This window comes from Mobula birostris, chromosome 11 (assembly GCF_030028105.1).
Source record: "Mobula birostris isolate sMobBir1 chromosome 11, sMobBir1.hap1, whole genome shotgun sequence".
NCBI lineage: Eukaryota > Metazoa > Chordata > Chondrichthyes > Myliobatiformes > Myliobatidae > Mobula > Mobula birostris.
In genome coordinates, this window is record NC_092380.1 from 106,085,135 (window position 1) to 106,098,291 (window position 13,157).

A 13,157-nucleotide genomic window follows, 5' to 3' on the forward strand; every position below is an offset into this window, starting at 1 on the left:
AGTAGACTCAATAGGCCGAATGGCCTACTTCTGCTCCTATATCTTATGGTCTTATGCGCTTATGCTCTTTTGCACACCACGGTTGTAACATGTCGTTATTTGAGTTACTATCAGCATGAACCACTCTGGTGGACTTCAAGTCAGATTAAAGTGACCAGGCCCGTAAGTGGAAAATAAACTGGTGTTCAGCCCCACTATGCTGTGCCAGCCAAGATCTCCCACCCGAGCCTGTCCTATCTGCCTGCATTTGACCTGTTTCCCTCTCTTCTCACTTCTACCATTAGGCAGGAGGTGCAAGAGTCTTCGGACCCATGCCACCAGGTTTGGCAGCAGCTGTTGCCCTGCTGATATTGGGCTCCTGGATCAGCGTGGATAGCTTCATTTGCCTGAACACTGAACTGACTCCACAATCCGTGGACACACTTTTGAGGACCCTACAGTCTGCATTCTCAGTGTTATTTCTTTTCTTTCATTACTTGCACGATTTGTCCTCTTATTGGACATTTGTTGGTCTTTGTTATGTGTGGTTTTTCATGAATTCTACTGTATTTCTGTGGATGCCTGCAAGAAAATGAATCTGAAGGTTGTATGATATACATAACGGGATAATAAATTTACTTTGAACTTTGTGGAAGTAGGATAGTTACCCTAAAGAAGGGTCAGTATCCAACTCCTGATGGTTCTAGGTTCAAAACGTCGACTGTTTATTTTTCTCTATGTATGCTTCCTGACCTGCTGAGTTCCTCTAGCATTTTGTCTTTGTTGCTCTGGATTGCCAGCATCCGCAAGATCTGTCTTAGTGACTCGAAGCTCAGTTGTCACTAGTACATGGCAGGAGATGTGTACACAGATCAAACGAATGTGTAATTATCTGTGCATAATGTAGGGTTTTCTTATGAATGTCGTGATGCTACTGTTGCAAGTAAGTTTTTCATTGCATCTGTGATACAGGCGCTCAACTTTAACTTTATTTAAGTACAACTTTTTTATTTCAAAAATTAACTTTATTCATAATAATTATTTTTATACAAAATACACACTCAAGTAACTATAGCCACAAATGATCCTCAAACCGGCCCTCCCACGGAAAGGGACAACTGGCTTCTGACGACAGCGCAGCAACACATCCGGGTCCTGGGGCGGGAGGGGGCGGGAAGAACTCGCGCACGTGCGCACGCCAACCCCGCCGCTTCCGGTGGACGATAGCTCTCGCCCGCCGCCATTTCACAAGCAGCGCGGTGCGGAGGAGGCGGCGGCGGTGGTGGTGGCGTGGGGGGACAAGCAGGAGTGCGGAGCGGGGAGAGGGTGTTTCCAGTCGGTAGCATTATACATCTGTTCATTCATTTGTATGGTGTGTGTGTTTTTAAAAAGATAGATTTTAAAAAAATTCAAGAGCAATGTCGGGTGAAGCGAACGCGGATCAGGTAGGTCCGATTCAGTTGGTGTTGTGTGAGGGAGGGGAAGTGGGTCGGCGGCAAAAGTTTGGGTCATTGTGACTGTGGAAGCTGTGTATATACTCGGTAAATGAAGTAGTGGGTGTTTTTCATTGTATCTCTGATGGTTGTGTTCCCTCCTGTTCGTCGGCTGGCGGTGGCAAAATGGCGGGTGAGGCCTATCCCAACGTATTTCTGTTCAAAAGGTGAACTTGGTTGCTGTCGCCACCGTCTTTCTCGCTCACTTCCATTCATCCTCTCCCCTTATTTTTTAATCCAAGCGCAAAGAAAAGTCACTGGAATATAATTGAAGTGGAACTTGTTCTAAGCCGCTTCCCAGCACCCTCCAGTGTGAAAGAAGTCGTACCTACAACCGCGAAAGTCGACGTCTTTCGTCGTGATTCTGCGATTTAGCTGCTACCTACCCCTTTTCAGCTTCTATTTTAATGTTCAAAGACACGCTTGATTGGACTCATCATCTTTTGTTGCTAAGGAGATTCTTATTTGTGACCCAGTTGGCACGTCTCAGGAATAAGCCCGTCGCCCACGATGTCTGCCTGATCCAAATTCCATTGCCAACATGTGTCTATGTAACAGAATGTCAATGTGGTATTTACTTCCAACACTATCTCTAGCAGCCCGTTTCAAACACTTAGCATATGGGGGCGGGGGGGGCAATACCCCTTTAAATCTTCCCTGTTTCATCTTAAGTCTGTGCCATTTTATTGCTGAGATGCGGCGTGGAACAGGTACTTGAGTTGCACTGACCAGCAACCCCCAATTTAACCTAATCACGGTACAATTTACAATGACCAATTAACCTACCAGTCAGTTTGTCTTTGGACTGTGGGAGGAAACTGGAGTACCCGAAGGAAACCCACACGGTCATAGGGAGAATGTACAAACTCTTTACAGGCTTACAGACCTGGGTTTGAACCTGAGGCGCTGGTATTTATAGTGGTGGTGTTTGAGAGCTATGATCACTCACTTTCCCAATATTTTTTGTTTCAGAATCTTACCTGACTGGGAATATTTAAGATTTGCTCTTGACAAGTGCCTTGTATTAAGCACTCACTTCCCCTCAGACTAATCCCGGGATCACTTAGAGAGTGTAAGAACTCCATATAGACAGCAGGAGTGGGAGTTGAACCCATGTTGCTGGTACTGTAAAGCGTTGTGCTAACCACTATGCTACTGTGCTGCCCCACTAGTATTTGATATTTTTACCCTGGGGGAAATGATCTAACTACTCTTATCATTATTTTGTACACATTGAACACCAATTGAGGGGTGTTAGGTGAGACCTTCAAGAGGTTGTAATCATAAGATTATCTATTGCCATTCCAGATAGTTTAAGAAATGGGTTCATTTGTTTAAATGTCCAAACATCTTCAACAGTGGTCAGTTTTATTTGTTGAATTCTGAGCCCCACCCCTCAGGAACTGAAATCTGAGGTCTAGATAATTCTGTATTTAAACAAAGTTGTAAAATTGTTGATACCAGCCATAGTAGACACTAGGGTTGATGCAGATCAGGACAAATAGTGAAGCAGGCCTGAGAGGCCAAGCGACCCATTGGCATTGGTTTATTATTGTCACATGTACCAAGATACAGCGAAAGCTTCTCTTGCATCTTATTGTTGTAGATCAATTCATTAGAACATGGTTAGAATAATACCAATCCAGACTTAAAGTGTACTATCTACTGAGGAAATGCAGTGCAGGTAAACAATAAAATGTAAGATCATAATGAACTAGATTGTGAAGTTAGGAGTCTGTCTTATCAGAATCATCTTTATTATTGCCGGCATATGTTGTGAAATTTGTTTGCAGCAGCAGTTCAATGCAATCCATAATATAGAAGAAAGAAAAAATAAATCAATTAGTGTATTTTGAATAGATTAAAAATGGTACAAAAACAAATAATACATTTTGAAAGTGAACTAGTGTGCAAGGGTTCAATGTCCATTTAGGAATCAGATGGCAGGGGAAGAAGCTGTTCCTGAAGCACTGAGTGCCTTCAGGCTTCTGTAGCTCCTACCTGATGGTAACAGTAAGAAAAGGGCATGCCCTGGGTGCTGGAGGTCCTTAATAATGGACGCTGCCTTTCTGAGACACTGCTCCTTGAAGATGTCCTGGGTACTTTGTAGGCTAGTGCCCAAGGTGGAACTAACTAAATTTACAATCCTCTGCAGCTTCTTTTGGTCCTGAGCAGTAGTGTCTCCACCCCCCCACCCCCCCCCCCCCCATACCAGACAGTGATGCAACCTGTCAGAATGCTCTGCATGGTACATCTGTAGAAGTTTTTGAGTGTATTTGTTGACATACCAAATCACTTCAAACTCCTAATGAAGTATAGCCGCTGTCTTACCTTCTTCGTAACTACTTCAAAATGTTGGGACCAAGTTAGATCCTCAGAGATCTTGACACCCAGGAACTTGAAACTGCTCACTCTCTCTCCTTCTGATACCTCTGAGAATTGGTATGTGTTCCTTCGTCTCCACAACAGCTTTCGTCTTACTGACACTGAGTGCCAGGTTGTTGCTGTGATACCACTCCACTAGTTGGCATATCTCGCTCCTGTACACCCTCCCGTCACCATATGAAATTGTACCAACAATGGTTATATTATCAGCAAATTTATAGATGGTATTTGAGCTATTCCTAGCCTTGGGTATAGAGAGAGTAGAGCAGTGAGCTAAGCACAGACCCCTGAGGTGCACCATGTTGATTGTCAGCAAGGAGGAGATGTTATCACCAATCTGCACATACTGAGGGCATTTAATAAACTTATCAGCAGGGTAGAAACTGTCCTTGAGTTTGGTGGTATGTACTTTCAGGTTTTGTATCTTCCCAATGGAAAGGGGGAGAAGAGAGAATGAGTGGGGTCTTTAATTATGTTGGTCTCTTAACTGAGCCAGTGAGAAGGGTAGACAAAGTACGTAGAGGGGAAGGTTGGTTTCTATGATTTGGGCTGTGTCTACAACTCTGCAATTCCCTACAGTTGTGTGCTCAGTTGCTCCTGTTCCAGGCTGTTATGTATCCAGATGAGATGCTTTCTGTGGTGCATTGGTAAGGGTTAATGAGTACATGCTGAATTTCTTTAGTCTTTTGAGTAAGTATGAGCATTAGTGAGCTTTCTTGGCCATGGTATCTATGTGATTGCACCAGGATAGGCTATAGTGATGTTCACTCCTCATACTTGAAACTCAACTCCCACACCGTCTCACCTGTCATGGCTATCCCTCAAGTTCGAGGATGATGGTCTTCATTCTGAAGAAGTGGCCCACGGAGCGAAGACGCCTGTGCATGTATTTGTTTAACGTGTACTTGATGTTGCACTCCAAGAAGCACACGATATTTCACAGATCAACCAACTGATTCCAATGACATGGAAACCACGACGATTGGAGCTGATGAATTTGTTGCAGCCTTCATCCGCTTTCACAGCCATTGAGTTTGAAATAACTCCGTCCGCCTGTTCCACCGTTGAGGTCTTGGTTGGATTGTTCTTTGTCAGGGGACCTCACCCTCGACCTTACTGCCATGGGTGACCCTATCAGGAGCATAGCTCCAGGCGGCATTGCTCTCGGGATCACAGGACCACACAAGCTTCTCCACTGCGACAAGGTGACAATCCACGGAGAAGCCACACCATCTATGCCATTGATGTATACAGGAGCATGTGCACCATCACTTGTCTGAAGTTGAGGTCCTGCTCTTTTGTTGCTGATATTGGGAGAAAGGTTGTTGTCAAGATGCCATATCATTAAGCTTTCAATATCCTTGTATTTCAACTTATTATTTAAGATACGGATCACTATGGTGGTGTCATCTGCAAACTTGTGGATGGAGTTAGAGTAGAATCTGGCCACAGGGTCACGAGACTACAGGAAATAGAGTAGCAGGCTGCTAATGAAACCTTGTGGAGCACCATGCTTAGAGTAATAGTTGCTACCTATCCTTTCTGATTGAAGTTTATTGGCGAGCAAGTAAAGAGTCCATCTGCAGAGGGGAATGTTGGCTTGGGCCCCGGATTTGCATTTACACAAGTGGTCAATCAACCCAGCCCAAGACAACATTGCATGACTCTGTCAGGGCAGTGACCAGGGTCCAGTTTATCTTCAGGCTACTTTATTATTGGGATTTTTTTTTATTGTGCAGTGTTAATTTCATGCTTCTGCAGACAATGTTCAGGCATAGGCTTATAAGCAAGTAACATTCATGTTATGCCAGATATTGATCATCTCCCAACAAAGGAATCTAATCTTTCTACCCTTGAAATTCAAGATCTTTTATCATTGAATCTCTCTCCATCAATATAGAGGTTAGCCCTGACTCAACATGCACACAGTGGCTACAAAACCAGCTGAGAGGCAGGGTATCCCATGTCCATAAGATATAGGAACAAAATTCAGCCATTTGGCCCCTTAAGTTGTATAACCGTATAACAATTACAGCACGGAAACAGGCCATCTTGGCCCTTCTAGTCCGTGCCAAAAAGTTCCTCGGCATAAACATCACCAAGGATCTCACGTAGTCTGTACATACTGGCTGTGTGGTGAAAAAGGCATAACAGAGCCTCTTTCACCTCAGATGGTTGAAGAAGTTTGGTGTGGGGGGGGGCCTCTCTCCCCCTCCCCCCAAATTCTAAGAACGCTCTATAGGGGCATGATTGAGAGCATCCTGACTGGCTCATCGCTGCATGGTATGGGAACTGTACTTCCCTCAATTGCAGGACTGCAGTGAGTGGTATGGACAGCCCAGCGCATCTGTAGATGTGAACTTCACACTATTCAGGACATTTACAAAGACAGGTGTAAAAAGGGCCTGAAGGATCATTGGAGATCCGAGTCACCCCAATCACAAACTGTTCCAGCTGCCACCATCCAGGAAACGGTACCATAGCATAACAACTAGGACAAACGGGCTCCGGGACAGCTTCTTCCATCAGGCTGTCAGACTGCTTAATTCATGCTGATGCAAATGTATTTCTATGTTATATTGACTATCTTGTTGTACATAATATTTATTATAAATTGCTATAATTGCACATTTAGATGGAAACAATGTAAAGATTTTTACTCATTTATATGAAGGGTGTAAGTAATAAAGTCAAATTCAATTCATTTCAGTCTGTCATTTCATCATGGCTGATCTAATTTTCCTCTCAGCCTGTGTCTCCGGCCTTCTCTTTGTATCCCTTCATGCCTTGACCAGTCAAACCCTCTGCCTTAAGTATACAGAAATATAGCCTCCAAATCTGCCTGTGGTAAAGAATTCCAGATTCACCACTTTCTGGCTAAAGAAATTCCTCCTCATCTCTGTTCTAAAAGGATGCCCTTCTATTTTGAGGCCGTGTCCTCTAGTCTTAGACTCTCCACCATAGGAAACGTCTACTCCATATCCACTCTATCAAGGTCATTCACCATTTGGTAGGTTTCAATGAGTTCAAACCTCATTCTTCTGAATATGGACCCAGAGCCATCAAATGCTTTTCATGTGTCAAGCTATTAATCCTGGAATCTTTTTCGTGAACCTCCTTTGAACCTGCTCCAGTTTCAGCACATTCTTTCTAAGGGGCCCAAGACTACTCGTAATACACCCTATCCTTGTTATATGCGAGGGGTACGTTCCTCGAAGTTGATGCATAATGTGAATAATTATTTAAATGGAGAAAATAGGGGTGTGTTCCAGAGGGCTTCCTAAATATGTTTTATCTGTAACTTATTCACATTTTTATACCAATATGGCACAAAAGCAGTACTACAAGACAACATTTGTATATTATTTAATCAATTTAAGGTAATATTCAATGTTAAAAATCATAGAAAGTTAACATCCTCTGGTGTACGGTACTCACCAACAGTGGCAGGTGTGTTCACTCCGGGAGATCAGTGGTTGTTGTGGTGTCGGGCAGTTTTACATGGATTAAGGTGGATGGTTGTGGTCGTCAGGATAATATCAAGCTCAGCAAGGAGTGAAGGAAGACTCACAGAACTCTTAGGATTGTCAGCAGCAGGAGATTACAGCTATTTGCATAAAGTGGTGAGGGTTGTTTGCTTGGCAGCATTTTGTTTTTCAGCATAAATTTGCTTGTAGGGAAGAAGGGTTGACGGCAGGGGACAACTGAAATGCTGACTCCGTTCTAAACGTGGGTCCATATCCATCGCCATTTGTGCTAAGTGTTCAGACTTCCACCATTCCCTCACCGTTGGCAAACTCCCGGGATTTTCAAAATCGTCTGTTGCTTGCAGCATCTGAGAGATAGTTCACGGTAAAAAAAAATACGTACGCCTTGAATGTGGATCACACCTTGGTGAGTGGTTGAATCAGCGATGTTGTGTTAGGCGGGAGGAAACGTACGGTTATGTTAGGATGAATGCTGTCCAAATGTTTGGGATGGGCTGGCGCATCGTCAAGCAACAAGAGAACTTTAAAGGCAAGATTCTATTCCCAGCAATAGCGTCCCAGAGCTGTGTTACCTTCAGCTGATGCTGCGCTGTTTATAATTTCCAGCTTTTTTTCCCAAGTGTTAAAGCGGTTCTCTGCCGTTCGGCTGACGGCCCAAAATATGACATCGGACGCTTAGGCATAATTAAATATTTGAAGCACAAAATCACTGTACTGTAGATAAAACCAACAAAAGTTTAAGATCGTGCATCCACACCTTGCCAAAACCAAAGCAAGAGTGGCGGGGGAGAGATTGTGAAGCGCGCGCACCTGACTTGTATTGGTGGGAAAGTGGTGCTTCTCATTCCAACAGTGAGACCGTGAGGTGTAAGCACGTGACTTGTATTGACTGGAAGGCGGTGCTCCTCGCATAACTGAATTTTGGACGCATATAACGAGACGTTGGTAGAAATAGGTTCCTCACATAACTGTGAATCCGCATAGTCTGAAGACGCATATAACAAGGATAGGGTGTACTCGAAGTGAGGCCTCACCATTGCTTTAAAGTTTCAACATTACATCCTTGCTTTTATATTCTAGTCCTCTTGAAATGAATGTTAACATTGCATTTGCCTTCCTCACCACAGACTCAACCTGCAAATTAATCTTTAGGGAATCCTACACGGATTCCAAATTCAGAATCAAGTTTATTATCACCAGCATGTGATGTGAAATTTGTTAACTTGCAGCAGCAGTTCAATGCAATACAAAATCTAAAAGAAAAAAATAAAATAACAATAAATAAGTAAATCAATTACAGTATACATATATTGAATAGACAAAAAACATCCAAAAAAACAGAAATACTGTATATTTAAAAAATAAGCTAGTGTCCAAGGATTCAATGTCCGTTTAGGAATCGGATGGCGGAGTGGAAGAAGCTGTTCCTGGATGACGAGTGTGTGCCTTCAGGCTTACCTCCTCTCTGATGGTAACAGTGAGAAAAGGGCATACTCTGGGTGCTGGAATTCTTTAGTATTTGATGTTGCTTTTCTGAGACACTGCTCCCTGAAGAAGTCCTGGGTATCTTTGTAGGCTAATACCCAAGATGGAGCTGACTAGATTTACAACCTGTGGCTTCTTTCGATCCTCGGGGGCCCCCCTCCCCAAAAAAAAACCAGACAGTGATATAGCCTGTCGGAATGCTCTTCATGGAACAGCTATAGAAGATTTTGGGTGTATTGACATGCCAAATCTCTTCAAACTCCTAATGAAGCATAGCAATTGTCTTGCCTTCTTTATAACTACATCAATATGCTGGGACCAAGTTAGATCCTCAGAGATCTTGACACCCAGGAATTTGAAGTTACTCACTCTTTCCACTTCTGATCACTGTGAGGATTAGTATGTGTTCCTTCCTGAAGTTCACAATCAACTCTTTCGTCTAACTGACGTTGAGTACCAGGTTGTTGCTGTGACACCACTCCACTAGTTGGCGTATATCACTCCTGTACGCCCTTTCGTCATCACCTGAGATTGTACCAACAATGGTTGTATCGTCAGCAAATTTATTAAATGGTATTTGAGCTATGCCTAGCCACACAGTCGTGTGTATATAGGAAGTAGAGCAGTGGGCTAAGCACACACCCCTGAGGTGTGCCAGTGTTGGTCGTCAACGAGGAGGATATGTTATCACCAATCTGCACAGATTGTGGTCTTTCAGTTAGGAGGTCGAGGATCCAATTGCAGAGGGAGGTATAGAGGCCCAGGTTCTGCAAATTCTCAATTAAGATTGTGGGAATGATGGTATTAAATGTTGAGCTATAGTAGATGAACAGCATCCTGACATGGGTATATGAGTTGTCCAGGTGGTCTAAAGCCGTGTGGAGAGCCATAGGGATTGCATCTGCCATTGACCTATTATGACGAGAGGTAAATTGCAATGTGTCCAGGTCCTTGCTGAGGCAGTTCAGTCTTGTCATGACCAACCTCTCAAAGCATTTTATCACTGTCAATGTGAGTGCTACCGGGCGATAGTCATTAAGGCAGCCCACATTATTCTTCGGCACTGGTATAATTGTTGCCTTTTTGAAGGAAGTGGGAACTTCTGCCTGTAGCAGTGAAATGTCCTTGAATACTCTCACTAGTTGGTTGGCACAGGTTTTCAGAGCATTAGCAAGTACTCCATCAGGACCTTTTGCCTTGTGAGGGTTCACTCTCTTTAAAGACAGCCTAATATTGACCTCTGTGACAGAGATCACAGGGTCATCCGGTGCAGCACCTCTTTGCACCTTAGTTTTTTGTCGTGATCTATCACTCAATTACTCCAAAGTTTTTTTTCTACAATCAGCAAAGCACGATTCAGGAATATGGTGAATGCAGTTCCAACAAGAACCTTGGAAACTGAAAACCATACAAGACAAAGCCTGCTTGATTGTTTTGGCCATTCACTACCAACATGATCGTTCCCTTGTCAGCACTTCTGCCACCAAGAAGGAAAAGACTTCAAGGGTATGGGAACATTGTCCTCTGTATCTTCCTCCAGATTGCATACCATTTTGGCTTGCAAATATACCACCATTCCTCTGTGGTTTGGTCTAATTCCTGAAAGATTTCTCCAGACATTTTGTGAGTATCTCCAACAATGGATTTGTATTTTGCTGCCATCTGTTTGAACAACTGGCAAAGACTATAAGACATAGGAACAGAATTAGGCTATTTGGTCCATCAAGTCTGCTCCACAATTTCATCATGGTTGATCCATTTCCCTCTTTAGCCCCATTCTTCTGTGTTCTCTGAAACCTTTCATGCCCTGACTAATCGAGAACCCTTCCACCTCCATCTTAAATACACCCAGTGACTTGGCTTCCATGGCAGCTCGTGGATATGACTTCCAAAGATTCACCAACTTCCTCCTCATCTGTTCTAAGTGGCCATCCCTCTATTTTGAGGCTGTGCCCTCTGCTCCTAGACTCCCACCTCTCCACATCTGCACTTTGTCTAGGCCTTTTAACCTTCAATAGGTTTCGATGAGATCCTGAAAAATAAATTAATAGGGATTGGTCTTTGAGCCTAGGAGGAAGAAGATTCTAGCAGATGCAGAATTGAAGATGCAAAATCGCTGATATTTCTGAAGTTATTGCTGTGTGAGACGTTGTCAGTTTTGAATTTTATACATAAGATTCATGAGAGCTCCCTTAAACTCTGGAGAAAATTCTGCTAATTGGGTCACAGCTGAGAATTGAGCAATCTTCCATGAAAGTTCAAAGTAAATTTATTATTAAAGGCAGTTAATTGGGGCCCATCAACAACAGTTTTCTGTCCCAATTAATGAAGGGTATCACAACAATTTCCTTTCCCCTCCCCTCTTCTATTCCACACTCTGGTCTTTTACTACTTCTCATCTGTTATTTTTTCCTGCTGGTTCCCCTCCTTCCCTTTCTCCTATGGTCCTCTCTCCTATCAAGATTCCTTCTCTAGTCCTTGACCTTTCCCACCCTCTTGGCTTCACCTATCACCTTCTAGCAATCCTCCTATCCCTCCACCCCGCCTTTTTATTCTGCCATCTTCCCCCTTTCAGTCTTGAAGAATTGTCTTGGCCTGAATCATCAACTTTTTATTCATTTCCATAGATGCTGCCTGATCTGTTGTGCCCCTCCAGCATTTTGTGTGTGCTATTTTCTCAAATTAGCTTTTCTTTAAGGGTTGCCCCAATAAGTGGCTGTCTTAATTAACCAATGGTCCAGTTAACTTGTTATCTACTGTACATGCGTCAACATATACTAGCCTGAGATTCACTTTCTTGTGGGTATTCACAGTAACTACAAAGAAACAATTCTATCTATGAAAAACTGCAAACAAGATGGACAAACAACCCATGTACAAAAGATAAACTGCAAATGTAAAAAAAGTAATAATTAAGCAATAAATATCAAGATCATGAGATGAGTCCTTGAAAGTGGTCCATAAGTTATGGGAACAGTTGAGTGAAATTATCCCCTCTGGTTCAAGAGCCTGGAAATTATCTTGAACCCCACTATAACGAACAATGTTGTTTCATTTTGATGGAACAAAGGAGTAGAATTCCCTAACTTGAGTTACTAGTGTCACAAGTCTTTGCTGGATTCTGGAGTGTTTGCTGAAGTTGAACAGAGAGAGAGCTGTATCCTCCTGATCTTGAATCAATTAGAAAACTGGATCCTGCAGTCTTCCAGATAGCAACAGAACATACTTGATGTTCTACAAACAACAGGAATTCTGCAGATGCTGGAAATTCAAGCAACACACATAAAAGTTGCTGGTGAACGCAGTCCTGACGAAGGGTCTCGGCCTGAAAAGTCGACTGCACCTCTTCCTACAGATGCTGCCTGGCCTGCTGCATTCACCAGCAACTTTGATGTGTGATACTTGATGTTCTTTTCCCTGGCCACAGACCCCAGTATTGATTGCCACTCTTAGAGATCAGAGATTGGGAAGAGATCATTTATAGATACAGGAAAATATTAAAAGTTGAGCTGGAAACCCAAAAAAATTCAACATCACCATTGACTCAAATATTTCTGAGCCAAACTGCTCTAAGTAGTGGGTACCAGGAATGGGAAACACACAAGCTTGCATAAGCAATAAAAAGAGCAGACCATGTTACAAACTGCCTACCTGCTCAATTTGTGGGAAAGTATGCAGTTCTCATGATTATCTCCGAATCCACAAAACTAGAGTGGAAACAGATTTTAGGTCTGCCTAGGAAGATGGTATTGGCAGATGCAATAATGTAAAATGCAAGGAATTCATTTAACACATAATCAATATATAGTTTGTCCAAGATTAGAAAGGAGTCTAAAGGAAGATGGAAACAGATGAAAATAAATTGAATTCAATAAAACTCCAAAAGTGCAATAATTCCTCAGAATGGGAGCATAGATTTTGCGTTGACCTTTGGAATGGTGATTTACTGACTAATTTCTACGCAAGGTTGAGTGCTACTATAGTGAGTGCCACAGAACCCCACTAATGAAAACAGTTTGCCAGTTTCTTAAGTTTTCTTGTAATTATGTCAGAATATGTGCTTGTGCTTACGTGGGCTAGTAGGTTGGATATATAATGTTTGATTAAGAAGTAATGTTCACTTATGGATTTGATACCTACTTCCTTGATGCTGGTAACAGGCCGGTTACTCATTCAATGCAGGGTTTCCTCAAGATTTGAAGCAGTCATCAGTTTCTGGAAAAGAGCAGTAAGTTGTCCTGTATCTGGTGAATGCTAGTTTTCCCGGACTGACAATCTGTTGATGCAGGGATTCCTCCACCATCCAACTTAATTTTCTGGCCCTATT

At 42.8% G+C, this 13,157-nt stretch overlaps 1 protein-coding gene across 1 annotated transcript in view; it reads left to right on the top strand.

Annotated features, from left to right (window-relative positions):
- Window positions 1-1,220: 1,220 nt before the first annotated feature.
- Window positions 1,221-13,157, top strand: part of cstf3 (cleavage stimulation factor, 3' pre-RNA, subunit 3) — a 98,870-nt gene continuing 86,933 nt past the window's right edge. The window contains exon 1 of the mRNA XM_072272789.1: window positions 1,221-1,424. Within this exon, the coding sequence (XP_072128890.1) occupies window positions 1,398-1,424 (27 nt within the window). The 5' untranslated portion in view covers window positions 1,221-1,397. The remainder of the gene's footprint in view (window positions 1,425-13,157) is intronic.